General features: G+C 45.0%; 1 protein-coding gene across 2 annotated transcripts in view; it reads right to left on the bottom strand.

Moving 5' to 3' along the window:
- Nucleotides 1-11,504: 11,504 nt before the first annotated feature.
- Nucleotides 11,505-25,695, bottom strand: part of SNX17 (sorting nexin 17) — a 167,498-nt gene continuing 153,307 nt past the window's right edge. For both annotated transcript variants that reach the window (XM_030198587.1, XM_030198586.1), the window contains exons 13-15: nucleotides 25,018-25,092; nucleotides 24,864-24,905; nucleotides 11,505-12,424 (exon numbers count right to left, since the gene is read on the bottom strand). In XM_030198587.1, coding sequence (XP_030054447.1) covers nucleotides 12,305-12,424; nucleotides 24,864-24,905; nucleotides 25,018-25,092 — 237 coding nt within the window. In that variant the 3' untranslated portion in view covers nucleotides 11,505-12,304. The remainder of the gene's footprint in view (nucleotides 12,425-24,863; nucleotides 24,906-25,017; nucleotides 25,093-25,695) is intronic.

Raw genomic sequence — 25,695 nt, 5'->3', positions numbered from 1 at the left:
ACCCTCTCTCATGTCCACTTTAGAGTATGATATTGATCAAGCAAGACAAGTAAAGGATGTTCCTGGATGTTGCTTCATTTTTTGACATTCTGACCAGTTGGTCAAGGGAGGAGGGTGAGCAGCACTTGTCTACGCTGTACAGTGGGATCTTGAGGACTGGAGGGCTCCTGAATACGTGGGAACTGTAAGCAATGTTTGAACCCCCAAACCTTTCAATTCTGACCAGAACATAAGATGCAGAAATTATTACAGTATGGTCTGCTCAGCTCAGTTAAACAACATACTTTCTTTTGAATTATACTGCTCTACTTAGAATGAGAGAACTAATTAGCATCAATGATCATTTGGCATTTTGTAGGTCCAGATCCCAATATTGAGGTGAGTCCTTCCCTTATTGATTCCACTTGTTCCTTGTGTGCCTTCAACTGCCTTTCTCAGTTTTCTTTCCAGAAAATACTAACTATGAATTAATCAACTTCAGTTTTAGATCTACTCCCAGCTTATTTGGTCCAAGACCCAGAACTGGGCCTGTTGCCCTTTATTTATTCAGTTGTCAGGACTAGCATAGTTGTCTTCTACCAACTGAAAAAAAAAATCTTCACTCTCTGTACTGTTTCAGGAAAAAGTATGGAAATACTATTATCAGCAATTTTGAGGTGGCTATGTAGGGTCCTCAGTTCTAGCAGACTTTCCATTACTATTTCACGTGACCTCTTTTTTTTACTTTGATCTAGTTAATCACCATTTTCTGCTATCCTGCCCTGTAAATTGTAGGATTAACAGTACAGTACTATGATGGAGCACCAGCTTCCTCTTTGTAGAACATTTAGAGTTCTTTCTAACTCTTGGCTCTCGGCTCCATATCCCTGGAACTGTGAAGTTCCACAGAGGATTAGTCCTTGCCCCTATACTCTTCAACTTTATTCCTTAGCTCACTAGCACCATGGATCCCAATCAAATGGTGCAAAAAGTTCCTTTAACGGGTAAAGAACTTCTAGATAACAAGTCCCGGACAGAGCAACTCAACACAGGCTGTGTTTCAGCTGGACAGCGCTCATCAGGAGAATCTGTTGAGACTCCACAAAACAGAATTTAATCCAACCGAAAATATCATTCACTGCATTAATTAAACTGGAAGGGTGCATATGGTCAATATAAAATGTTTAATCTGCAATGGAATATATCTGCATTTACATGAACCTACTGCATACCAGCAGTCCAAACTGGCATATCCGCATCAGTACACAAACTGACAAAAAGTTGATGTTAACCCAAAACATATTGATCTGACCCTTCTTTGCAATGTCATGGATTCTGGGTGTTAGGTGGCTAGATGCTTCCCATTATTTCAGCAATACTATGGGGTAGTCCAATTCCCTGTTCTCTACTCCATTTCCATTTTGTGTGCTATTTTCAATGCGCAACTCAAGATTGAAGAGGAAATAGCACCAGGTAGCAAGATGTCACTACTGAAGCTTAGATGTATTTGCACTGGTAGATCCTCCCTCGACACATCAGCTCTTCAACCTTGATTTATTCATTTGTGTTGAGCTGTACGGATTATGCAAATCTCAACATTCTTCCCTCAGCAATGATTGCTTATCTTGAGAGCAAACATTTATACATTTCAAAGTTATGTAGTATGTGAGCTTTTCAGATCACACCCAATGAAGCGACTGATGGTGTGTAGAGACCTCATGTTGTATACTGTCTTTACCTTATTCTTATGGTAGTCTGAGAAAAGGTATCCATTCCTGCAGTGATATGCCCACTAACTTCTTGTGAGGTGGTTTATCTTGCCACTTGTACTCTATGTAGTTACCAATTATTCATTCCATAAAATAATTTAACATGGATTCTCCTACCAGCACAACATTTGCAAATAATTCAGTACATGAGTGTGGGGGCACAAAACTCAATATGAATTGTTTTAAGACACCTGGAAATCTAGAAAGTATTTTTAATTCAACTGAAATCTTTACAGTTCACATTTCATTAAAGGAGTCCCACGCCTACAGATCTGTGAGGGTTTGAATACGAGTGATGGTTTTATTAACACACACCATGATCTTAAAGCTGAAGCCACCAGAAATCAGTGTAGTTTTTATATCTCCTCAGAATTATTTATTGAATGTGTTAGGATTTTAGTGGCTTTTCATAGAAAGAGGTTACAAGTGCAATCTGGTTATTTGCAGTTCTACTGTGTAATTATCCCCTAATCTTTGGTCTTGTATTTGACTGAATCAATTAAACCTTCTATTAAATAAACCAAATAGTAAACACATGTTTGAAAATGACTGGTTCAGAGTATCATATTAAAAAAATTATTTAAAACATTTTTCTTGTTGACATTCCTGATAGTTTTGGAAAAAGGGTAGTTTTGCTGTTTATGATGGACATTACTTGAGATAAGTCTCTAGACAAGTAAAGAAATTCTGCCTAAAAGTTGTATTTTCAGGAACACCTAAGTCTCTTGTTCAGATATTTTATTCAAGACTGTGTGATGCAGTGTCCTATTTCTTGCATATGTTATGGTGCTTTTAGACCCACATAGAAGACACCTTAAGAGGTCTTCTGAACAAGAGATAGATATGGTATCTTTGGAAATGATTCACAGAAGGCATTACAAGCTGAAAAAGTATCCCATTTGTCTCCAAAATGAGACTAGCTACTGTAACACTTCACTACAGAAGCTGTGGAGAAAAGAGACAGAGCATGCCAACTGACCTGTTGAGGTACGTTTGCTCGTATACTTAACCAACTGTGAATGAAAGCACACAAATTTTATATGTAACAATGTCTGAAATGCTCATAAAAAAATTTTTTTTTTCAAAAACCAAGGAAAACAAACTTGAAAGCAGGTGAGAGTTATATTACTTAAATGTTTATTTTGCCATGAATTATGATAGCAAAAAAAAAAAGCTTAAGCTTACTTCAGAAGTGAAAGTGTTTGTTTTTCTATGTTATGGACTGGGGCATGTACCATGAATCTGGGATTTCCCCTACCTGTTGCTGCTGTTTTAATTTTCTCTTAAACTTTGCTGTCATGTAGGTGGAGTTCTTGCAGTACCCTAGGTCACTGAAGGCAGTTTGGTGATATTGAGGTGTCTTAGTACACAGATATTCATCCTGTCAGTGGTGTTAGTCTTGTCTGCAAAGCTCAGAAGTATCTGTGCTACTACACAGTTTTATTCTTTTCAGGTATTTTTGGTCATTCATTTCCAAAATTTCAGACATTTCCATCTTTTTAGGGGTTATTGAATGAAACTACTAGCATTGCTCCCAGTGCCTGAGGCTGTTAAAATGAGTTACTCCACATGGGTCCATTTCACTGTTTCACATTGAGGGGCATAATCAAATGGTGCCGGCAAAATCGATCGCCGACGATCTATTTTGGCGGCGCCACAACAGCTCGCTGGAACCGTATTATCGAAAAAGATGGCCGGCCAACTTTTGTTTCGATAATACGGTTGGGGCCGGCCAAATGCCACAGATCGCTGGGTTTGAGATGGCCGACTTTGTTTTTCAGCGATAATGGAAACTGGAACCGGCCATCTCAAACCTGGCCAAATCCAAGGCATTTGGCCGTGGGAGGGGCCAGCATTCGTAGTGCACTGGTACTTCTGGATGTTTAGATCTTGCTGATCAGTTATGTTATGACTTACTTGTTCAGGAGTGCTGTATTTTGTGATACTGTTTTGAGAAATGTTCAAGAAAGACTTCATACAAATGAAAAAAGTCCCTGCCGTGCATTTTCCCTTGATGGCCGTCCCTGACGTGCACTTCCCTTAATAGCCGTCTTTCTCTCCGAAAGTGCACTTCTCTTAATGGCCGTCTTTCTCCCTGAACAGGGAAATCAAAAGTTTTTGCACACTGCTTTTTTTTTTGTAGTAACAGTGGGATTTGAACCAGCTACCGCTGCATTTCAAGAGCCATGAGGCAACCACTTGGCCACAGCTCCACTTACTTGGGTGTCCCTCCCTTTTGATTATACCCCTCCAGGTCTCTCTCAGCCACTCACAGACAGCTTAATGCACTGTGATTGGCTGAGAGAGACCTGAAGGGGTATAATCAAAAGGGAGGAACACCCAAGTAAGTGGAGCTGTGGCCAAGTGGTTACATCATGGCTCTTGTAATGCAGAGGTGGCTGGTTCAAATCCCACTGTTACTACTAAAAAAAAACTGTGAGCAAAAACTGTTTTGATTTCCCTGTTTGGGGAGAAAGCCGGCCCTTAAGAGAAGTGCACTTTCGGAGAGAAAGACGGCTATTAAGGGAAGTGCATGTCAAGGGAAAATGAACGAACAGCAGGGACTTTTTTAATTTGTACGAAGTCTTTCTTGAACATTTCTCAAAACAGTATCACAAAATACAGCACTCCAAAACAAGTAAGTCATAACATAACTGATCAGCAAGATCCTTTTTTTTTTAACGAGCTGGCCGACTGGCTTCCCCTCCTAGGAAGGAAATGTTTTAAAGTTTTTTTTTTTGGTGGGAGGGGGTTGGTGACCACTGGAGGAGTATGGGGAGGTCATCCCCGATTCCTTCCGGTGGTCATCTGGTCAGTTTGGGCATCTTTTTGAGACTTGGTCGTGAAAATAAATAGACCAAGTAGAACCGGCCAAATGCTCGTCATTGCCGGTTTTCTTTTTTCCATTATCAGCTGAAGCTGGCCATCTCGTAAGCATGCCCACATCCCGCCTTCACTACCCTGCCGACACGCCCCCTTGAAGTTTAGCCGCCTCCGCGACGGAATGCCGGTGTGTCCAAAAATCGGCTTTCGATTATACCGATTTGGCCGGTTTTAGGAGATGGCCGGCCATCTCCCGATTTGTGTCGGAAGATCGCCGGCGATCTCTTTAGAAAATAAGCCTGATTGTTATTTGTATCAAAATAAGTAGATTAAAAGTGGAGGGCAAAGATTTTTATATACTACAGTTTTTATACATTCTTTAAATTAGAATTTCAAGGGAATATATAGACAAATACCAATGAATTTTCAAATTACCAAGCCCTGTCATTAGGCCACAGTCTAAGAGACAGCTCACCTCATTTTTTAAAAATCCATATAATCAGTGGTGTACCAAGGGGGGTGGGGGCAGTCCGCCCCAGGTGCATGCCGCTGGGGAGGGGGGGGGGGTGCTGCGCGCCGGTCAGCGTTGTTCGTTTCCATGCTCCCTCTGCCCCAGAACAGGAAGTAACCTGTTCCGGGGCAGAGGGAGCATGGAAACGAACAGCGCTGACCGGCACGTGGCACCCCCCTCCAGCGGCGTGCACCCGGGGGGGTTCTTTCACTGGGGTGGGGGGATGTCCTTTTGCTGGGGGGGGTCACGCTGCACTGGGGGGGGGGGGGAGGTCGCTGCACCCGGGAGGGTGGGGGCGCATTGGCAGTCTGTCCCAGGTGTCAGCCCTTCTAGGAACGCCACTGCATATAATACAGGGGTTTTCTTTTGTCCATAGTTTGTATCATTCAGGTGCCTTATGACCTTGTAAGGTCCTGCCCAATTAGCCTGAAGTTTATTCTGATGAACTGGGACTAAAACAAGTACCAGCTGGCCCTCATAAAACTCTCTTACGATCGATCGATCATACCAGGTCTTTTGCATAGGCTGGGCTGCCTGCAGGTTATCTCTGACAATGCCCACAAGGACTTCTAATCTCTGCCACATATTAACTACATATTCAATTATAGGAGTGTCAGAGGTATCAAATTTCCCCTCTCAATGTTCTCTTATTAGGTCAAGGGGTCCTCTCACCATCCGACCAAAAAGCAGCTCAAAGGGGGAGAACCCTGTAGACTCCTGGGGTATTTCTCTGTATGCAAGCAGTAGGTAGGGTAAATACTTCTCCTAATCTTGGGCTCCTGTCTCCACGAAAGTATTTAAGAAATGTTTTAATGTCCCATTAAATCTTTCCACCAACCCATAGTGTCAGGGTGATATGGTGTGGTACGTAGAGAATTCACTCCACAGTGTGCCTGCAGATTTTGGATCAGCTCAAACATAAAATGTGGCCCTTGGCCAGAGTATTTCTTGTGGATATTCTACCCAGGAAAATATTTATAGCACAGCAATGGCGATTTTCTCTGCTTCTATTGAGGATAAGGCTACCGCTTCAAGATATCTGGTAGCAAAGTCCACAACTGGCAGTATATATCTTTTCCCAGTCCGGTTAGGGACAGCTAGGGGCCATACTATATCCACAGCTATTCTCTCAAAAGGCTCACTGATAATGGGTAAAGGTTTAATTCAACACAGGTTTAACAATAGTCAGCTATGGCTCGAGATATTCCCAGCTAATAGAAGTTCTGTGTCAATCTAGTGCATGTGCGGGTCACCCTCTGATATCCTGCTAGTGGAATGTCGTGTGCAATCTGTACATAAGTAAAAGTATTGCCCCACTGGGACAGACCAAAGGTCCATCAACCTTGCTTCTAGAATGCCCCTGTGTCTCTGTTGCAGTGTGTCTGGCTTCTAGAACAACCATGTTTCTTAGTGTGACTGTGGCTTCTAGAATTCCCGTGTCCATGTTGCAGTATGACTGCCTTCTAGAATGCCCATGTATCTCTGATGCAGTGTAACTAGCTTCTAGAATACCCCTGTGTCTTGGTGTAACAAGCTTCTAAAAAACCTCTTTGTATTAATGTTATTGGCTTTTAGAATGCACCTTTGTCTGTGTTCTAGTGTGACTGGCTTCTAGAACACCCATGCCTCTGTTGCAGTGTGATGGGCTTCTAGCAAGCCCCCTGTCTTGGTGTGACTGTCTTCTAGAATGTTCCTGTGTCTCTGTTGCAGTGTAACTGGATTTTAGAACGCCCAGTTTCTCAGTGTGACTGGCTTCTAGAACTATCCTGTTGCACTGTGACTGGCATCTAGAACATCCCTGTGTCACAATGTGACTGGCTTCTAGAACATCCCTGTCTCCCTTGTAGTGTGACTGGCTTCTAGAACTCCCCTGTGTCACAGTGTGACTGGCTTCTAAAATGCCACTGTGCCGCAGTGTGACTGGCTTATAGAACACCCTTGTGCCTCTGTGGCAGTGTGACTGGCTTCTAGAACATCCCTGTCTTCATGTGATGGGCTTCTAGAACACCTCTGTTTTGCAATGTGTGTGGCTTCTAGAATGCCCCCGTGACTCTGTTGCAGTGTAACTGGCTTCCAGAACACCCGTGTCTTAGTGTGACTGGCTTCTAGAAAACCCGTCTCTGCTGCAGTGTGAATGGCTTCTAGAATGCCCCCGCTCTCTGTTGCAGTGTTACTTCTAGAACGCCCATCTATCTTAGTGTGACTGGCTTCTAGAATACCCTGTGTCTTAGTTTAACTACCTTATAGAAAGCCGCTGTGTCTCTGATGCAGTGTTACTGGCTTCTAGAACATCCCTGTGTTGCAATGTAACTGGCTTCTAGAACACCCCTGTGTCTCTGCAGTGTGACGGGCTTCTAGAACATCCCTGTCTCTGTTGCAGTGTGACAGGCTTCTAGAACCCATCTCTTCTCCCTTGCTTTTGGCGCCTAACCACCTTCCCCATTCATGATACACTGACTACATAGTTTGTTACCTTTAGATTGTAAGCTCTCTTGAGCAGGGACTGTCCTTCCCCATGTTTTAACTTGTACAGCGCTGCGTAACCCTAGTAGCGCTATAGAAATGCTAAGTAGTAGTAGTAGAACACCCCTATGTCTCTGTTGCAGTGAGTGGCTTCTAGAACACCCTTGTGTCTCTGCTGCAGTGAGTGGCTTCTAGAACACCCGTGTCTCTGTTGTAGTGACTGGCTTCTAGAACACCCCTGTGTCTTAATGTGAATGGCTTTTAGAATGCCCATGTCTTTCGCAGTGTGACTGGGTTCTAGAACACCCCTATCTTAATTTGACTGGCTTCTTGAACACCCATTTCTTAATGTGACTGGCTTATAGAACACTCCTGTATCTGTTGCAGTGTGACTGGCTTCCAGAACACCCCTGTGTCTTAGTGTGACTAGCTTCTAGAATGCCCATGCCTCTGTTGCAGTGTTACTTCTAGAACGCCCATCTATCTTAGTGTGACTGGCTTCTAGAACACCAGTGTCTTAGTTTGACTACCTTATAGAAAGCCGGTGTCTCTGATGCAGTGTGACTGGCTTCTAGAACAACCATGTGTCTCTGTTGCACTGTGACTGGCACCCCTGTGTCTCTGTTGCACTGTGACTGGCTTCTAGAACACCCCCGTGTCTCTGTTGCAGTGTGACTGGCTTCTAGAACACGCCTGTGTCTCTGTTGCAATGTGAGTGGCTCCTAGAATGCCCGTGTCTTAATGTGAATGGCTTCTAGAATGCCCATGTCTTTTGCAGTGTGACTGGCTTCTTGAACACCCGTTTCTTAATGTGACTGGCTTCTAGAACACTCCTGTGTCTGTGTTGCAGTGTGACTGGCTTCTAGAACACCCGTGTCTCTGTTGCAGTGAGATTCACTTCTAGGACACCCCTGTGTCTCTGTTGCAGTGTGACTGGCGTCTAGAACACCCGTATCTCTGTTGCAGTGAGATTCACTTCTAGGACACCCCTGTGTCTCTGTTGCAGTGTGACTGGCTTCTAGAATACCCGTATCTCTGTTGCAGTGTGACTGGCTTCTAGTATGCCCGTGTCTCTGTTGCAGTGTGACTGGCTTCTATAACACCCTTGTGTGTCTGTTGCAGTGTGACTGCATTCTAGAGCACGTGTCTTAGTGTGACTGACTTCTAGAACATCCGTGTCTCTGTTGTAGTGTGACTGGCTTCTAGAACGGCCTTGTGTCTTAATGTGACTTGCTTCTAGAACACCCATCTTTTTCGCAGTGTGACTGGCTTCTAGAACACCATTGTGTCTCTGTTGTTGTGTTACTGTCTTCTAGAATGTCCCTGTCTTAGTGTGACTTGCTTCTAGAATGCCCGTGTCTCTGTTGCGCTGTGACTGGCTTCTAAAATGCCCTGTGTCTCAGTGTGACCGGCTTCTAGAACGCCCCTGTGTCTCTGTTGCAGTGTGACTGGCTTTTAGATCACCCTTTTCTTAATGTGACTGGCTTCTAGAACACTCCTGTCTCTTTTGCAGTGTCACTGGTTTTTAGAATGCCTGTGTCTCTGTTGCACAGTGACTGGCTTCTAGAACGCTCATACCTCTGTTGCAGTGTGACTATCTTCTAGAACGCCCGTGCCTCTGTTGCATTGTGACTATATTCTAGAACGCCCCTGTGTTTTAGTGTGAGTGGCTTCTAGAACAGCCCTGTGACGGGCTTGTAGAATGCCCGTCTCTGTTGCAGTGATTGGCTTCGAGAATGCCCGTGTCTCTGTTGTAGTGCGACTGGCTTCTGGAATGCCCCCGTGTCTCTGTTGCAGTGTGACTGGTTTCTAGAACTCGCCGGTGTCTCTGTTGCAGTGTGACTGGCTTCTGAAATGCCCTGTCTGTGACTGGCTTCTAGAATGCCCGTGTCTATGTTGCAGTGTGACTGGCTTCTAGAACTCCCGTCGCTGTGCGACTGACTTTTAGAATGCCCCTGTGTCTCTCTAGCAGTGTGACTGGCTTCTATAACACCCCTGTGGCTTAGTGTGACTGGCTTCTATAATTCCTCCATGTCTCTGTTGCAGGGTGACTAGCTTCTAGAATGCTCCCATTTCTTAATGTGACTGGATTCTAGAACAGTGCTGTGATTCTGTTGGTGTAGCTTGCCTTTAGAATGCCCTTTGTCTATGTTGCAGGGTGACTGGCTTCTAAAACACCCGTGTTGCAGTGTGACTGGCTTCTAGAAAGCTTCGGTGTTTGGATATGCATAGGTCTGTGGTGAACTATCTGTAGGGCACCAATGAGTTCAGGCATTCTGCTCATCTTTGCCTGGGTTGCTGGTCCCAGGAGTAGCAAACGGTCTTCCTGCCAACTAGGTGGCTCACGGATGCCTTTTCTTCAGCAAATATCTTGACTGGTAGGAGACTTCCTTTAGATCCCTAAGTGCACTCTATAAGGTTCAGGCTCCTTCCTTTGTTGAGTCACAATTTATTTCTATTGTCAGCAAGTACTGCTCCACGGTTGGTTTTCTACTCTCACTTCACTGCAGCATCTTCACTTGAATGTTGGTGGCTGGTGGCCTTTGGGGCAGCAGTCTTTTCTACATGGATTGCCATGTCCTGGACCTATCCCACTAGTGGACGGCTTTGGTACATCCCATACACCTCTGGACTGATCTGTGGCACATAATGGAAGGAAAAATTAGTTCTTACATGATAATTTTCTGTCCTTTGGTCCCAACAGATCAATCCAGAGGCCTGCCCTTGGGTTCTATGGAGGCATGCTGTTACATGCGTTCTGAGTTTGTTTGGATCTGATTGCATACACCATTTTCAAAGTAAATGAGAAGCAGGGATAAAAGAATTGGTGGTTTATCCTGTTGGTTTGCCACAGTTTCTGCTACTACTTCCCTTTTTGTTTCAGAGGCAAGAGATTTATTAATTGTCTCCTGCTGGGACTAAAGGAAAGAAAATTCATCAGGTGAGAACCAATTTTTCCTTAGATTTGATTGGTCTCAGTAATCTCTCCATGGCTAGGATTCTGGCATCCATCAAATTTTCTGTGCCCTAAGACATAAGTCATCAACCAACACTGCCCTTCAGTAAATTACTGCTGACCCTGCAACTCATTTTATATAGTTCCTTCTCTTACATTTCCAGGACCTCATACTAGTTCTTGAGCTCAAGGAAAAGTGGAGTTGGGTGTAGAGTCATGGCTGATGACAGAGTCCAGCTGTCATTGTATGGTCCCCCATTCCCTCATACTTTTTGCAACCTCTATAAACATTTAGTAGATATTGTCCTGGATACTTCAGAGCTTTGTAATCTCTATTCTCAGTTCTGCAGTATCTTCCATATTGAACTGCTTCTTCACTGTAGATCTGAAACAGCAACAATGGAAATAGCTTTAGAGACATTGCTTCTAGATATCCTTCATTTTAACTTACTACGTCAGCCTGTATGCTTACTGTCACCAAGTAAAACTTTTAAAATGTTTGCTGATTGGTCTCTGAACAGTTAAGGGACTATAGGACAGAAATAGTGTTCTAATTTTGTGTAAAAGTATCTCAAATATCTAACCAACCTCCAGCTCTCAGATACTGAACCCAGCATCAACATCTAGATAGATTGCCTTCAGCACCCAGATACTTGGGCCAAAATCAACCAATCCCTCCATCATATCCAGATGCCTGGCCCAAATCAGCCATTGTCTACACCAATACAGATGCAACTGTAATTGACCAATATGGGTGTGGTACCTACCAAATATCTCAGAAAGCAATGCAGAATGAAAAAAAAACCCAACTAATTAGGATTCACTTTAATCATGTTAGCACTTTTGTAAACATTATTTGGTATTATACATTAATGGTCATATCAATTTGTAAACATAGAATAAACTACAAGCTTAAGATTACAAGCATGTGAATATTATGCTATAGTTTCTATTTATAATGAAAAATTAAAGGTATAGTAAATCAGAATACTGTCTCTTCCAATAATGTTTACAGATATAAAATTTTATTTCTTAAATTGTTCTTTGTGCAAAAATACTAAACACTAATTTGGCATTTATGAAGAAACAACAGTTAAGCTTTACCATTTCAGAGAACAAACAGTCCGTCTTATGCTTCTGAGGCATCTTTCTAAGTACTCTTCTTTCTATTCTGTGCAAATTGACTGGTTATATAAGTGCAAGCTTGGATGCAGGATTGGCCAGAGGGACATTTGACAGTACATTTTATCCGTGACTCACCAGACAGTTTTCAGTTTCCATGATTAATGCTCAATACATAGGGTCTTTCTAGGAAGTTCACTATCAAACAAAACTGTACACAATTTTTTTTAAAAATCAGATAGATTTTTATACTTCTGATAATCTTTCCAAGATCACCCCTCTCTCTTCTGGAATCTCAATACTTGGATTTCCTGGCAGTCCTGGGGTTCACGTCCAAAGGAAGGTAGGGTGCAGACAGATCTGAGTTGGTGGTACTCTGAAGGAGCTGAGCAGATTCTAATAAGCTCAGAGGTCACAGAACAACAGTGAAGATCAGGCAATGTAGAAACACAGAAGGAACAAAAATCAGCACTTTGGCCCTGATTTGGTAAAGCACTGGCAGTCATGAGCAAAGGCCAGATAAGAGCTGCCTGAGCGTGTGAAACCTCTCATACACTCTAGAGAACAGAGAAGACATGAAGAAAATTACAAAGATCTCAGTTAAGACGAGAATCCCCCACATCTATCCTTGGCCTCTCTGGCCAGTCCTGCATGTCATTAGGCATTATAGGGAATGGGAATTTACAGGTCATCGTCTCCGATGCCCTCGAAGGCGTAGTTCCCGTGGAAATCATTGGCACTCAGATCATTGGAAGAGCTGGAATTGCTGATCCCACGTAGGCTGACTGAGGTTAGCTTACTCTGAAGCACAGGAAAGAAAGAAACAAAACATTATAAGTAAGTAACAGCACAATCCCCCATCTCTGGAGCTGCCTTGCTCTTTTCCTTTTATAGTCCACATTCAATTTAGCTTTTAGGAACAAAGTGTATTCAAGAGATTAATTCTTTCAATACCCACACACTTAGCACACATTCATCTGCACTCAAACACACTGCAACACCAACATCTACTGACCGACATAAAGGTGCGCTTGTATCAGACAAGAATGTTGTACAATTCATTCTGTTGAAGCAAACAAACGTAATAGGGATGCCCAACAAAAGGGGATAGGAAAACTGGTTTGCAAAAGCCTCATTTGAGTAAAAATAAATCTCAAACCCTCAGGCTTGGAAAGACTCAAGATGACCCTGTTGGTGACCTTATTGCAAGAGTGCCTTCTTCAGCGGGGATCTGAATGTCGGCAATCATTTGATGTCATCACCTGCGCTGCTACTGGATGAGCTTAATAAAGGCATCAGGCCTGTGATGCATAGTAATAGGGGCATGCCAGACCCCTTTGGAGCCTGAAGAACTATGGACTCCATCTGTCATCCGAAGCTGAAGTTTTAGAATCAATGGACTCCTGATGCAGGCAGTTATGCCAAAATTCAGCCCTTGTAGAGTCCTTACAAGCCTGATGGTCAGAGATGTACTGTTTTTACTCAAAGATGCTTTTGAGAACCAGGTTTCTTATCCTCATTTGTTGCCACCCCTACCATATTTGTTTGCTTCAGCATGCTTTGGGATTCCAGTTCTCTTTGACGTGTCAAATTTTATTGCCACCAGAAGGCCTGAGCGGAAATTACAGTTCACTCTTTTTTCAGACACAAGTCTGGCAGCGTGGACACATCAGTATTAAAAAAAAAAAAAATCCATCTAAATGGATACCTCCTGGCTCTACAGACCCAGACCCTCCAATATATGCATTTGATCAATGTGCATAGCATGACATTGTGAATCTAGAACAAAATAAAAAGCAATTATTTTTTTTTTACTTAACTAAGGAAGAACAAATGGTTGTTCAGTCACTTGCCCACAATTCCAACATTGTCATTAAGTCTGCGGATAAAGGCAGCAGGATAGTGATTTTGAATAGGACTGCTTATATCATTGAGGTGGAAAGACAACCTAATGATACAGAATACTACATCCCTTTAGAATATGATCTCACTCCAAAAATACAAAAAAAAAATTTGACGAAATTGTAAACATAGGCATTAAAGCTGTTTTTCTTACTCCCAAGAGTGATTTTTTGATTGTAAAAAAATCCTGTTATTCTACCATCTATACGTTACCTAAGATTCATAAATCCATGAACAATACTCCTGGAAGACCTATAGTATCTTGCAGTGGCTCTATCCTTGAACCTCTATCTTTGTAGACTTTTTTTCTTACGTCCGTATGTATCATTAATCCATTCTTTTGTTAGAGACTCATCACATATGATTAATCTTTTGGATGAGTTTGATGGAGATCTGTCCAGTATCATATTTGCCAGGTTAGATACTGAATCTTTATATACTAATATACCACAGACTGAACACACTTAGAGGCTGCATACAGAAACAAAGAATTCCTAACCATTTGATTCTTGCCCTCGCAAGCATTGCTCTCACCAAGAATTATTTCAGTTTTCAAGAGACCTTTTACCAGCAAATAAAGGGCACAGTCATGAGGGCTTCCACAGTCCCAGACATTGTCAGTTTATGTAGCAAAGTTCGAGAGCATTCACCTGCAAAACCATCCATTTAGACATAATATATGCTTTTATAAGAAGTATACTAATGATTTCTTTTTACTCTGGCATAGTGGTTTGGATAGCTTTAATGATTTCTATACATGGCTTAATACAAGGGGCAGCGTAAATTGTGGACTTGAGATTAGAGGGAGGAAATAATGTTTCTTGTTATATGGATATTTGCCTAATTTTAATTTATATTACCTATGTCCCCCTATCTTTCATATCAAGAGTTTTCTTGAATTATTGTGAATATTTATAAAAATAAATAAATAAATACAAGGGGCAGCAATTTATCATTTAAATGCAGTACGAATGTTCTGAAATCGATTTTTTGGATATCTGAATAAAAACATCTACCATACTGTCAATTTCTTAGGTTAAGGCAGCTGTGTACGGACCTTGATGAGTTTGATAAACAATCTACCAATAGAGCACAAATGTTTGTAAATAAGGGATACCCAAGGAAACATATTAAGGAAGGATACCCTAAAGCTAAATCAAAAACTAGGGATGAACTTTTATCAGCTTCAACTAAGAAACAGGCTCCAGACATTGTAAGCACTTGGAGTTTTTCTCCCTTGGCACACAAAATCCAGCAGGTAATCTGTAAATATTGGTATATTTTGGAAGGCCACCACTGTTTTAAAGACAAGAGAAAAACTTAAACGAAATGTTGGTACCTTCAGCATTACCAGTGGCACAAGATAAACACATATCGAGCATAGAGGGCACATATAATGCGGCAAATGTATCATTTGCCACCATTCAATCTCAACTCCCACATTCACACATCCGGTAAAAGTGAACTTTTCATCTGAAGCATACTTCTGATTGCAATACAACACAGGCCATTTATATCATTCAATGTCCATGCTCCCTAATTTATATAGGGAAAACCAAGAGAATGAACAAAAAGTCACACTACAGAGTGCCGCAGTTGCATTAATCTTAGCAGTCATTTTGGCAATCCATGCCGATACTGTGGGGCTGGGCGGGCTTGCAGGCGGCGCCATTTTATCCTCCACACCCTTACCGCGGTTTTTCTTTATGCATGCTTCTCGCTGCCATATCAGCACCGTTGGGAAGGGAGTCGCTTGCCCCGCTGTTGAGACACGGTCTGGGACCTCGTTAGTCCCGATTTTAGTTTAAAAGCAAAAAAAAAAAAAAAATGAATCGGAGGGGCAATGGGAGCTGGAGAAGTCTGTACTAAAAGCCTCTCGCGGTCATGGTGTCACGTGATCTCAAGCTTATGTTTATAGTTTAATATTTTTGCCATCACCACTCTCTGCCGATTTTGATCTTCTGATGGGTGGCCTGTGCGGTAAGCTCTTTCCAATACCAATGGGCCAACTGAGTCTGATAGGGCCAGTTCCTTGCAAAGCCAGCCTTCCATGTAGCCAAGTTTTTGTCTGGAATTTTCTCAGTAAGGCCAACAACCCGTATGTTATTTCTACGAGAGGGGTTCTCCAGATCCTCTAACTTTTGCAAGTGCCCCTTCCATCTGTTGATTTAAATGAGCAGGATCCGGCGCACAGCCACGCACATCGTCCTCCAGGGCAGAGACCCGAGTTTCTAAGTCTCCTGTGCGGGTTGAGAGCCCATCTAATGTTACTTGAAACGCATCCAATTTTTGATCCATCACCTCCCAGCGTGGTTCCAGCGCTTTTTCTACGGCTGTGGTCAGTTGCTGTAGCTGCATGTCTGTGAACAGCACGGGTGAGGGCGCACAGGTCTCCGCCATCTTGGGCTCCCGCCGCTGGTTTTTGTTTTGTCTTTCTTCGCTGTTTTCTACGTCATAGCTAGCGGCAACTTCTCTAGGTATTTGTCCATGTGATAGGGCATCGAAAGAGGCTAATCAAAGGCACATGCAAAGTTTTTATCCGATATTATTTTGTGCGAAAGCGGCGAGGGCCCCGGAGCTACAGCGGAGCGCTGCTTCCACGCTCACAGTATCACGTGGTCTCGGGGACACTGATTTAATTCTATTATGTAGGAACAAAGATTGATTTTCCAATTCAACTCATAGCAGCACATGCCTTAAATATGGAATTTGATCAGAGACCTTTTCTTTAATTAGAAAAGAATAGGGCTATTCCAGTTTTCTCTCTTGTCCTTCCTCCTTCTTCCCCTTATTTTTTAGCCCATTTTTGAACCCCCTTCTCAAACACTCCCCTTCTCCACACACCCCCTTTTTCCACCCCTCCTCCCCTTTTCTCCTCTTCACTTTTTTTCTCCATCTCCTTTCCTATTTTTCCCTTCCCTCCTTCCCGTGTGTTCCCTAACACATTCTTTCCTCTTTCTCCTTTTTTTTCCCTTTTCCTCTTCACTGATATGTAAACCCATTAGTTAATGGAATTTGTGTGCAATTAGATGATTCCTATATATCTATATCGATAGATATAGATATCTATAAAGCTACCATTTATGCACTTTAATGCAATACCACTTTGTATTTCTTAATCCGGAAATGGCGATCGCCATTAAGGCATAATGTAAGCCACACTGAGCCTGCAAATAGGTGGGAAAATGTAGGATACAAATGCAACAAATAAATAAATATAGATATAGATATCTATAGATATAGCGAAAGATGCATACCTGTAGCAGGTATTCTCAGAGGATAGCAGGCTGATTGTTCTCACATGTGGTTGACATCCACGGCAGCCCCTCAGATCGGAAGGGTTTCCACAGCAAATTCCAAAAGTCTCCGGGGAGGTCCAGCGCGCGGGGCATGCCCACCACTCATGCGCGGCCGTCTTCCTGCCTGTGCGCGACCTCTCCCGCTCAGTTGAATGAATAGCAAAAATGAACAAAACAACTCCAAAGGGGAGGAGGGAGGGTTGGTGAGAACAATCAGCCTGCTGTCCTCGGAGAATATCTGCTACAGGTATGTATCTTTCGCTTTCTCCGAGGACAAGCAGTTCTCACATGTGGGGTATTCCCTAGCACCCAGGCTCACTCAAAACAAAAAAGGATCAATTGGGCCTCGCAACGGCGAGGACATAAGAACTGACCTACGAAGAACAACTAACTGAGAGTGCAGCCTGAACAGAATAAAACAGGGCCTAGGAGGGTGGAGTTGGATTCTAAACCCCGAATAGATTCTGCAGCACCGACTGCCCAAACCGACTGTCACGTCGGGTGTCCTGCTGGAGGCAGTAATGAGATGTGAAAGTGTGGACTGATGACCACGTCGCAGCCTTGCAACTCTCTTCAATAGTGACATGACCCTCCAGAGTAAGCCCAGCTTGGGCATATGTGAAGGAAATGCAATCTGCTGGGCATAAGTGAAGGAAATGCAATCTGCTAGCCAATTGGAGATGGTGCGTTTCTCTTCCTATTGGGGTCAAAAGAAACAAACATTTGGGAGGACTGTCTGTGGGGCTTTCTCCGCTCCAGATAGAAGGCCAATGCTCTCTTGCAGTCCAATGTGTGCAACTGACGTTCAAGCAGGGCGGGTATGCGGACGGGGAAAAAATGTTGGCAAGACAATGGACTGATTCAGATGGAACTCCGACACCACCTTTGGCAGGAACTTAGGGTGAGTGCGGAGGACTACTCTGTTATGATGGAATTTGGTGTAAGAAGCATGGGCTACCAAGGCTTGGAGCTCACTGACTCTACAAGCTGAAGTAACAGCCACCAAGAAAATGACCTTCCAGGTCAAAGTACTTCAGATGGCAGGAGTCCAGTGGCTCAAAAGGAGGTTTCATCAGCTGTGTGAGAACGACGTTGAGATCCCATGACACTGATGGAGGTTTGACAGGGGGCTTTGACAAAAGCAAACCTCTCATGAATCGAGCAACTAAAGGCTGTCCAGAGATAGGCTTACCCTCTACACGGAAATGATAAGCACTAATCGCACTAAGATGGCTTCTTACTGAGTTGGTTTTAAGACCAGACTCCGATAAGTGTAGAAGGTATTCAAGCAGGGTCTGTGTAGGACAAGAGCAAGGATCTAGGGCCTTGCTGTCACACCAGATGGCAAACCTCCACTTGAAAAAGTAACTTTTTAGTAGAATCTTTTCTGGAAGCAAGCAAGACTCGAGAGACACCCTCAGACAGACCCAAGGAAGCAAAGTCTATGCCCTCAACATCCAGGGCACGAGGGCCAGAGACTGGAGGTTGGGATGCAGAAGCGCCCCCTCGTTCTGAGTGCTGGAAAACACTCCAATCTCCATGGTTCTTCGGAAGACAACTCCAGAAGAAGAGGGAACCAGATCTGACAGGGCCAAAAAGACGCAATCAGAATCATGGTCCCGCAGTCTTGCTTGAGTTTCAGCAAAGTCTTCCCCACCAAAGGTATGGGAGGATACACATACAGAAGGCCATTCCCCCAATGCAGGAGGAAGGTGTCCAACACTAGCCTGTCGTGGGCTACAAGCCTGGAACAGAACCGAGGCAGCTTGTGATTGGTTTGAGTGGTGAAAAGATCCACCGAGGGGGTGCCCCACTCCCGGAAGATCTTGCGTACCACACTCGAGTTGAGCGACCATTTGTGCGGTTGCATAATTCTGCTCAACCTGTTGGCCAGGCTGTTGTCTATGCCTGCCAGGTATGTGGCTTAGAGAAGCATGCCGTGCCGGCGAGCCCAGAGCCACAACCTGACAGCTTCCTGACACAGGGGGCGAGATCCGGTGCCCCCCTGCTTGTTGATGTAGTACAGGGCAACCTGATTGTCTGAATTTGGATAACTTGAAAGGACAGCCGATATCTGAAAGCCTTTAGCGCGTTCAAGACCGCTCAACTCCAGGAGGTTGATCTGCAGACCTGATTCCTGGAGGGACCAGAGTCCTTGAGTGTTTAGCCAATCGACATAGGCTTCCCACCCCAGGAGAGATGCATCCGTCGTCAGCACATTTTGCGGCTGAGGAATTTGGAAAGGGCGTCCCAAAGTCAGATTGGACCGAATCGTCCACCAGTGGAGTGAATTGCGAAAACTGGTGGACAGGTGGATTGCATCTTCTAGATTCCCCACAGCCTGATACCACTGGGAAGCTAGGGTCCATTGAGCTGATCTCATGTGAAGACGCGTCATGTGACGACGAGCCATGGGAGTCACATGGACTGTAGAGGCCATATGGCCCAGGAGTCTCAACATCTGCCAAGCTGTGAGCTGCTGAGACGCTCCGGCCCAGGAGGCGAGGGACAGGAGATTATCCGCCCTCGGCGCAGGGAGATAGGCATGAGCCGTCTGTGAATTCAGCAGTGCTCCTATGAATTCGAGGGACTGGACTGGGCAGAGATGGGACTTTGGGTAATTTATCACAAACCCCAGTAGCTCCAGAAGTTGAATAGTCATCATCTGCATGGACTGTAGAGCTCCTGCCTCCGAGGTGCTCTTCACCAGCCAATCGTCGAGATAAGGAAACACATGCACTCCCAGCTTGTGTAGCGACGCCGCAACCACTACAAGGCATTTCGTAAACACCCGTGGCGCAGAGGCGAGCCCAAAGGGTAGCACACAATACTGAAAATGCTGTCTTCCCAGACGGAATCGCAGATACTGCCTGTGAGCTGGTAGTATCGGGATGTGGGTATAGGCATCCTTTAAATCCAGGGAGCATAGCCAGTCGTTCTTCTGAATTAGGGGAAGAAGGGTGCCCAGGGAAAGCATCCTGAACTTTTCTCGGACCAGATGTTTGTTCAGGCCCCTTAGGTCTAGGAAGGGAAGCATCCCCTCCCGTTTTCTTTTCCAAAAGGAAGTACCTGGAATAGAATCCCAGCCCTTCTTGCCCTGGTGGAACGGGCTCAACCGCACTGGCGCTGAGAAGGGCGGAGAGTTCCTCTGCAAGTATCTGCCTGTGCTGGGAGCTGAAGGACTGAGCTCCCGGTAGGCAATTTGGCGGGGTGGAGATCAAACTGAGGGAGTACCCACACCAAACTATTTAAAGAACCCACTGGTCGGAGGTTATGAGAGGCCACCTTTGGTGAAAAAAAACTTTAAACCTCCCCCTGACCGGTAGATCGTCCGGCACGGGCACGTTTATGGCGGCTATGCTCCTCTGGATCCAGTCAAAAGCCCGTCCCTTGCTTTTGCTGGGGAGCCACAGGGGCCGGCTTGGTCGCACGCTGTTGACGCGAAAGAGCGCGCTGGGGCTAAGCCTGGGCAGGCTGACGGGAAGGAGGATTGTACCTCCGCTTGTTATAAGTGTAAGGAGCAGTCTTCTTTCCCCTGAAAAACCGTCTACCTGATGAGGTAGATGCTGAAGGCGCCTGGTGGGAGAGGTTATCGAGGGCTGTTTCCCGATGGTGGAGCTGTTCAACCAACTGCTCGACTTTCTCACCAAAAGTATTATCCCCCTCCCCCCCCCCCCCCCGGCAAGGGACATCCGCCAGCCGCTGCTGGGTCTGGTTGTCCGGGTCAGAGGCACGCATCCATGACAGTCTGCGCATCACTATACCTTGGGCAGCGGAACAGGATGCAACATCAAAAGTGTCAAATACCTCTGACAGGAATTTGCGACATGCCTTCAGCTGCCTGACCACCTCCTGAAACGACCTGGACTGCTCCGATGGAAGCTTGTCAACCAGGTCCGCCAGTTGCCTCACATTATTCCGCATGTGGATGCTCGTGTAGAGCTGGTATGACTGGATCTTGGCCACGAACATGGAGGAATGACAGGCCTTCCTCCCAAAAGAGTCCAGAGTTCGAGACTCATGCCCCGGGGGCGCCGAGGTGGTGTCCCTCAAACTCTTGGCTCTCTTGAGAGCAGAATCCACCACCACAGAGTCATGTGGCAACTGGGTCCTCATCAACTCCGGGTCGTTGTGGATCCTATACTGGGACTCAGCTTTCTTCGGGATGGTGGGATTAGATAAGGGCTTCAACCAGTTACGAAGCAGCGTCTCCTTCAGGACACTGTGCAACAAAACCGTGGAAGACTCTCTAGGTGGTGATGGATAGTCGAGGACTTCGAGCATCTCAGACCTAGGCTCATCCATGATGACCACAGGGAAGGGAATGGACACAGACATGTCCCTTACAAAGGAGGCAAAGGAAAGGCTCTCAAGTGGTGAAAGCTTCCTTTCCGGTGAAGGAGTGGGGTCGGAGGAAAGACCACAGGACTCCTCGGAAGAGAAATACCTGGGGTCCTCTTCCTCTCCCCACGAGGCCTCCCCCTTGGTGTCGGATATGAGTTCTTTGACTTCCGTCCGAAACCGGGCTCGCCTCAACTCCGAGGAACCAGGTCCTCTCGATGGTGACGTCGAGAAGAGGACTCCCTTGCCGGCAGCGATGAAGCTCCCTCCATCGACGTTGACGGGGAGTCCACCTGAGCGGCGGCCGAGACCGATGCCGCAAGCGGTACTGGTGTCGGAGGCCGCAACACAGGGCCAGAGCCACCCGGCGCTTCCATCGATGGAGCCGAGGGCGCAGGCACCCCCGGCACCGGTAGAGACTGGCGCAACAGCACTTCCAGGATACCTGGAAGAATGGCTCGGAGGCGCTCGTCTAGGGTGTCCGTCGGAAAAGGCTGAGGGGCCGGTGCAGGAGTCAGAGGCAGAATCCGCACGGGGCCAGGAGACGGTACCGGACTGCCCGATGACCGGTGCGTCAACACCTCTTGGATAGGGGGGGGGAGCGGTCCTCCCAGCACCGACACTTCTCGGGTGCTGAGTCCCTCGACGCCCTGGAGCTCCCGGTACCATGGGAAGGACGGGACAGATGACGATGCTTCCTAGACTTCTTTTGGTGCACATCATCGGTGCTCCTTGGTACCGACGAGGACGTGGAATCCACACGCCTCCTCGGGGTCGGGACCGACCTGCACCACAGGAGCCTTCAAGGCAGGTCGAGACCCACTCGACTGCTCACTGCTCCCAGCGGGGGTTGGTCGTCGGGCCGGTGTTACCTGCTCTCCTGATGTTGATGCCATCTCCGGCGCCAAAGTCGACACTGCCAGTGCCGATGCTGTCGACGTCGAGGAGCCAGGTCCAGCTCCAAACAGATGATTCCATTGAGCCTGCCTCGACACCTGTGTCCGCTTTTTAAGGCTAAGACACAATTTGCATGCTTTAGGGTTGTGTTCAGGCCCAAGGCACTGAATACACCAAGCGTGGGTGTCGGAAAGCGAGATAGCCCGGCTGCACCGACCGCACTTTTTGAAGCCGCTAGAAATCCTCGATGTCATCGACGGAAAAATAGCGGCGGTGAGATCAAAATTGTCGATGGTGGCAGAAAAAAAGGCCACAAAAGGGAACAATGCACGGCCAAAAGGGCTGCGACGGCGGCGAAGAGAGACTTACGGAGGGAGAAAACTAAAAAGTAAAGAAAACGCAACAAGTGTTTTTTTTTTTTTTTAACTAAGTAGAAGCGTGAACGGCACCTATACAAGAAAACAAGAAAGAATCGAAAACTGCTTAATGATTTCCAAGGGCTGAGAGGAGAGGGACGCAACGCAGTCTCTCTCCACCGCGGAAAATGAGAAACTGAGTGGAAGAGGTCGCGCACGGGCGGGAAGACGGTCGCGCATGAGTGGTGGCCATGCCCTGCGCGCTGGACCTCCCGCGAGACTTTTGAGTTTGCTAGGGAAACTTTTCCGATCCGAGGGGCTGCCGTGGACGTCACCCACATGTGAGAACAAGCAGCCAGCTTGTCCTCGGAGAAAGATACAGATATCTATAGATATAGATATCTATCTATACCTATCTATATTCACACACACACATTTAGGAGCATCTTTTGGTATTCTTTCTTTCCCTACCTGTCTTTTTTTTTTTCTTGTGTTTTGGTATTACATTATTGGTTTATATTATAACAGTATTCTTTTCAATTTTTCAGTGCAGTACATTGCACATAGCAGTCAAAGAACCCGCTATACTATTTTCTTGTTTCCCACCATCATTTTGCTTCTGAAAAGTAGGACAGAAGCAAAGACCATTTATCCTTACAGGAAACAAAACAAGGTGATTTTTTAGCAAGATACAATTCAAATTTATAAGTTTGATATAGTAAATTCCACCATTCTTGATGAGTAGCTTGATGCAAAGCTTTGCAGTGCGCAAAAACTACTTTCAAGGCTAAGGTAAGCATGGTTTTAACAAGCATACATGCACCAGAACTTAACATGCTACAAAAACACTGGTCCTTAAGTAGCAGATACTTATATAATATTGGACCAGTAAAGTGAAACATCTGTCAGAGTGAGCCAAATGCCACTCCAGAATTCTTGGATACACCTAGTGTCAAAAATAAGATGCTTAAGGTACCTTGTTGGGAATGACAAGACCAACATATGCTGGAAATATGTGGGTCAATTAGGTGAGCCTGATCTCTTTGCATGTTTTCTATTTAAATATATAAACATATTTTTCTATTTGTATGTAGCTTTGACTTCTGAGGCAAGCATTTCATGTCGAAACACGACTGTGTCAAGTCCTGGTTTAAAGATGATTGAATAAAGGTTGACTTTTGTGTTTAACTTTGGAGTCTCCTCTTGGATTTGTTTTGGAAGGCTGTTTGATGTTCGTACTTTGGTGTTTTTGGACTGGGTGGAAAGATCATCAGAGCACGTGACATCAATTTTAAGGCCATGTAACAAAGCACAAATTAATTTTTTATTTTATCTGACATAGTTAAGACCACAAACCATTGCATGGCGCTGTAGCCTGCACCAAGTTTCCTCTCTCCTGCCCTAACTTCCCTTCTCTTCACAAAAGGAAGATTGAACAGTTTAAGAATAAAGCTGTCCTCAGGCTCACTTACTAATATGAACAGCCATGAGCCCAGCTGCCTCTGCTCATATTTTCCTCAACTTCTCAGTGCCAGAGGAAACAAGACAGCAACCTAAGCCCAGCATGGCTCTCTAGCTGACATATACCAAACTAAAATACATTTAAAGAATTGGCAATCTTAGTTACATATTTTCTCTCCTGAATTCCCCAAACCCCAGCTCACTCCTACCACCCAGGGAACACACTGCTGCTTGTTGGCTGCTCTCTTCCTCCCTAGCCCTCAGTGCATGGCCTCCACAGTGCAACCAGGCCTAAATGTCCAGATGGGTGATCTGAACCCAGATTCTGTGCTCTGGATTGCACTGTACTATGGTTTAAGCCATAAGGCTAGTCATCTATTTCTCTCTCTATTTTGGCACTAAACTGTAAGGGTTAAACCTTCCTTACATTCCCTGCTCCAGTTCCAAATGGCAGATTTTGTTTTATCACGGACTGCTTGAATAGCTATTTATTTTGGCCTCATTTCTAGTCACAAAACAATTGAACTGACCCCTCCCCAATATTAGATCCTCCCTGAAATAAAACCAATATAAATTTTGTCAGATATGTTCTCCTACTCTTGTGAATCAGTACCATAAAATAAAATATTAAACTAGCACTGCCACCTTGGATGTTTTCAAAGTGAAAAGTTTTCCAGATATCCTGAAGAACAAAAGCAGTGTGCTCAGAAGAAATAGCTGCCCAAGTTTCTTTCTGAACGGAGTAAACAACTGCAGCATACCAGAAGCCAAGCCTGGAGGAATGGCCTAATGGGCAGGTCTGGGACTGCCACTGTTGATGACTCATGTGGCCCAACTCTGAGCAACAGTAGCATTCCTCCAACACTACAAGATAGTACAAGGTCTGCATGCCTTCAAATGGCCCTGCCCTCAAATGGCTTTCCATGATAACCCAAAGTCTTGCTAGAGGAAGGAGACAGCAATGCAGAAATCAGTACAACTCACCGAAAGTTTGACAATAGGTTCTCTGCTTGAATCCGGTGAATCCTAGAGTGGACAGGGAAGAGAGGTGGCAATATTATATATACATGTTAAAATGTTAAAAGATATGAGCTGCCATTGTGCTGAAAGTTTCAAAGTGGGATTTCTTCCCTCTTACCAGCAAAGGTGGAGATTTCACAGCTTGCTGGCTATTGGACCGACGCAGAGCACCATTCATGCGCTTTCTTAACATCTGAAAGTTGAAGTATAATTGTAAGCCTTAGTTACATGATTCATTAGATAGCTGGAATACAGCCTGGAGAGACTTGGGCTATCAGTGCACCCATCTTCTCCCTAAAATGGCTTTTGATCCAGGGATGCTGAAGACTAAGTAATTCAGCTTTAATTCTAATATTTTGCCTATTTTATTGCTTAATCATAAAGCATCAGCAACCACTAACTGTTTCTTCTGTTGAGCTCTCATCTGATCAACAAGAACAAGACATCTCAGAAAGCACAAAGCACTGTATTGACAAACCACAATCGTGAAGCCATCCATTCAGCAGCAAGATCCTTTATCACATCACATAATTCACAAACTTGCTTACCATGCTCAGCAGTTAGACCACATCACAACTGTACATTACCTGCAAACACCCTAATGAAATCCACTGCAGCAAAAACCACCACCTGGTAGGCTCAGAAAAGGGTCAAGACCTGAGAGGGTCCAGAAACTGAAGAACACTTCACAGGCAGCAGAATGAGGTTGGCCACAGGGGCCATGACAGCACCAGTATTTTCCTCAAAACATTCAGCAGCAACTAGACTTGCAGACAGGGCTGGAATCTGGCTTGTT

The sequence above is a fragment of the Microcaecilia unicolor genome, chromosome 3, assembly GCF_901765095.1.
Source record: "Microcaecilia unicolor chromosome 3, aMicUni1.1, whole genome shotgun sequence".
NCBI classification, from domain to species: domain Eukaryota; kingdom Metazoa; phylum Chordata; class Amphibia; order Gymnophiona; family Siphonopidae; genus Microcaecilia; species Microcaecilia unicolor.
This window is presented reverse-complemented; position numbering and strand designations above follow the sequence as displayed.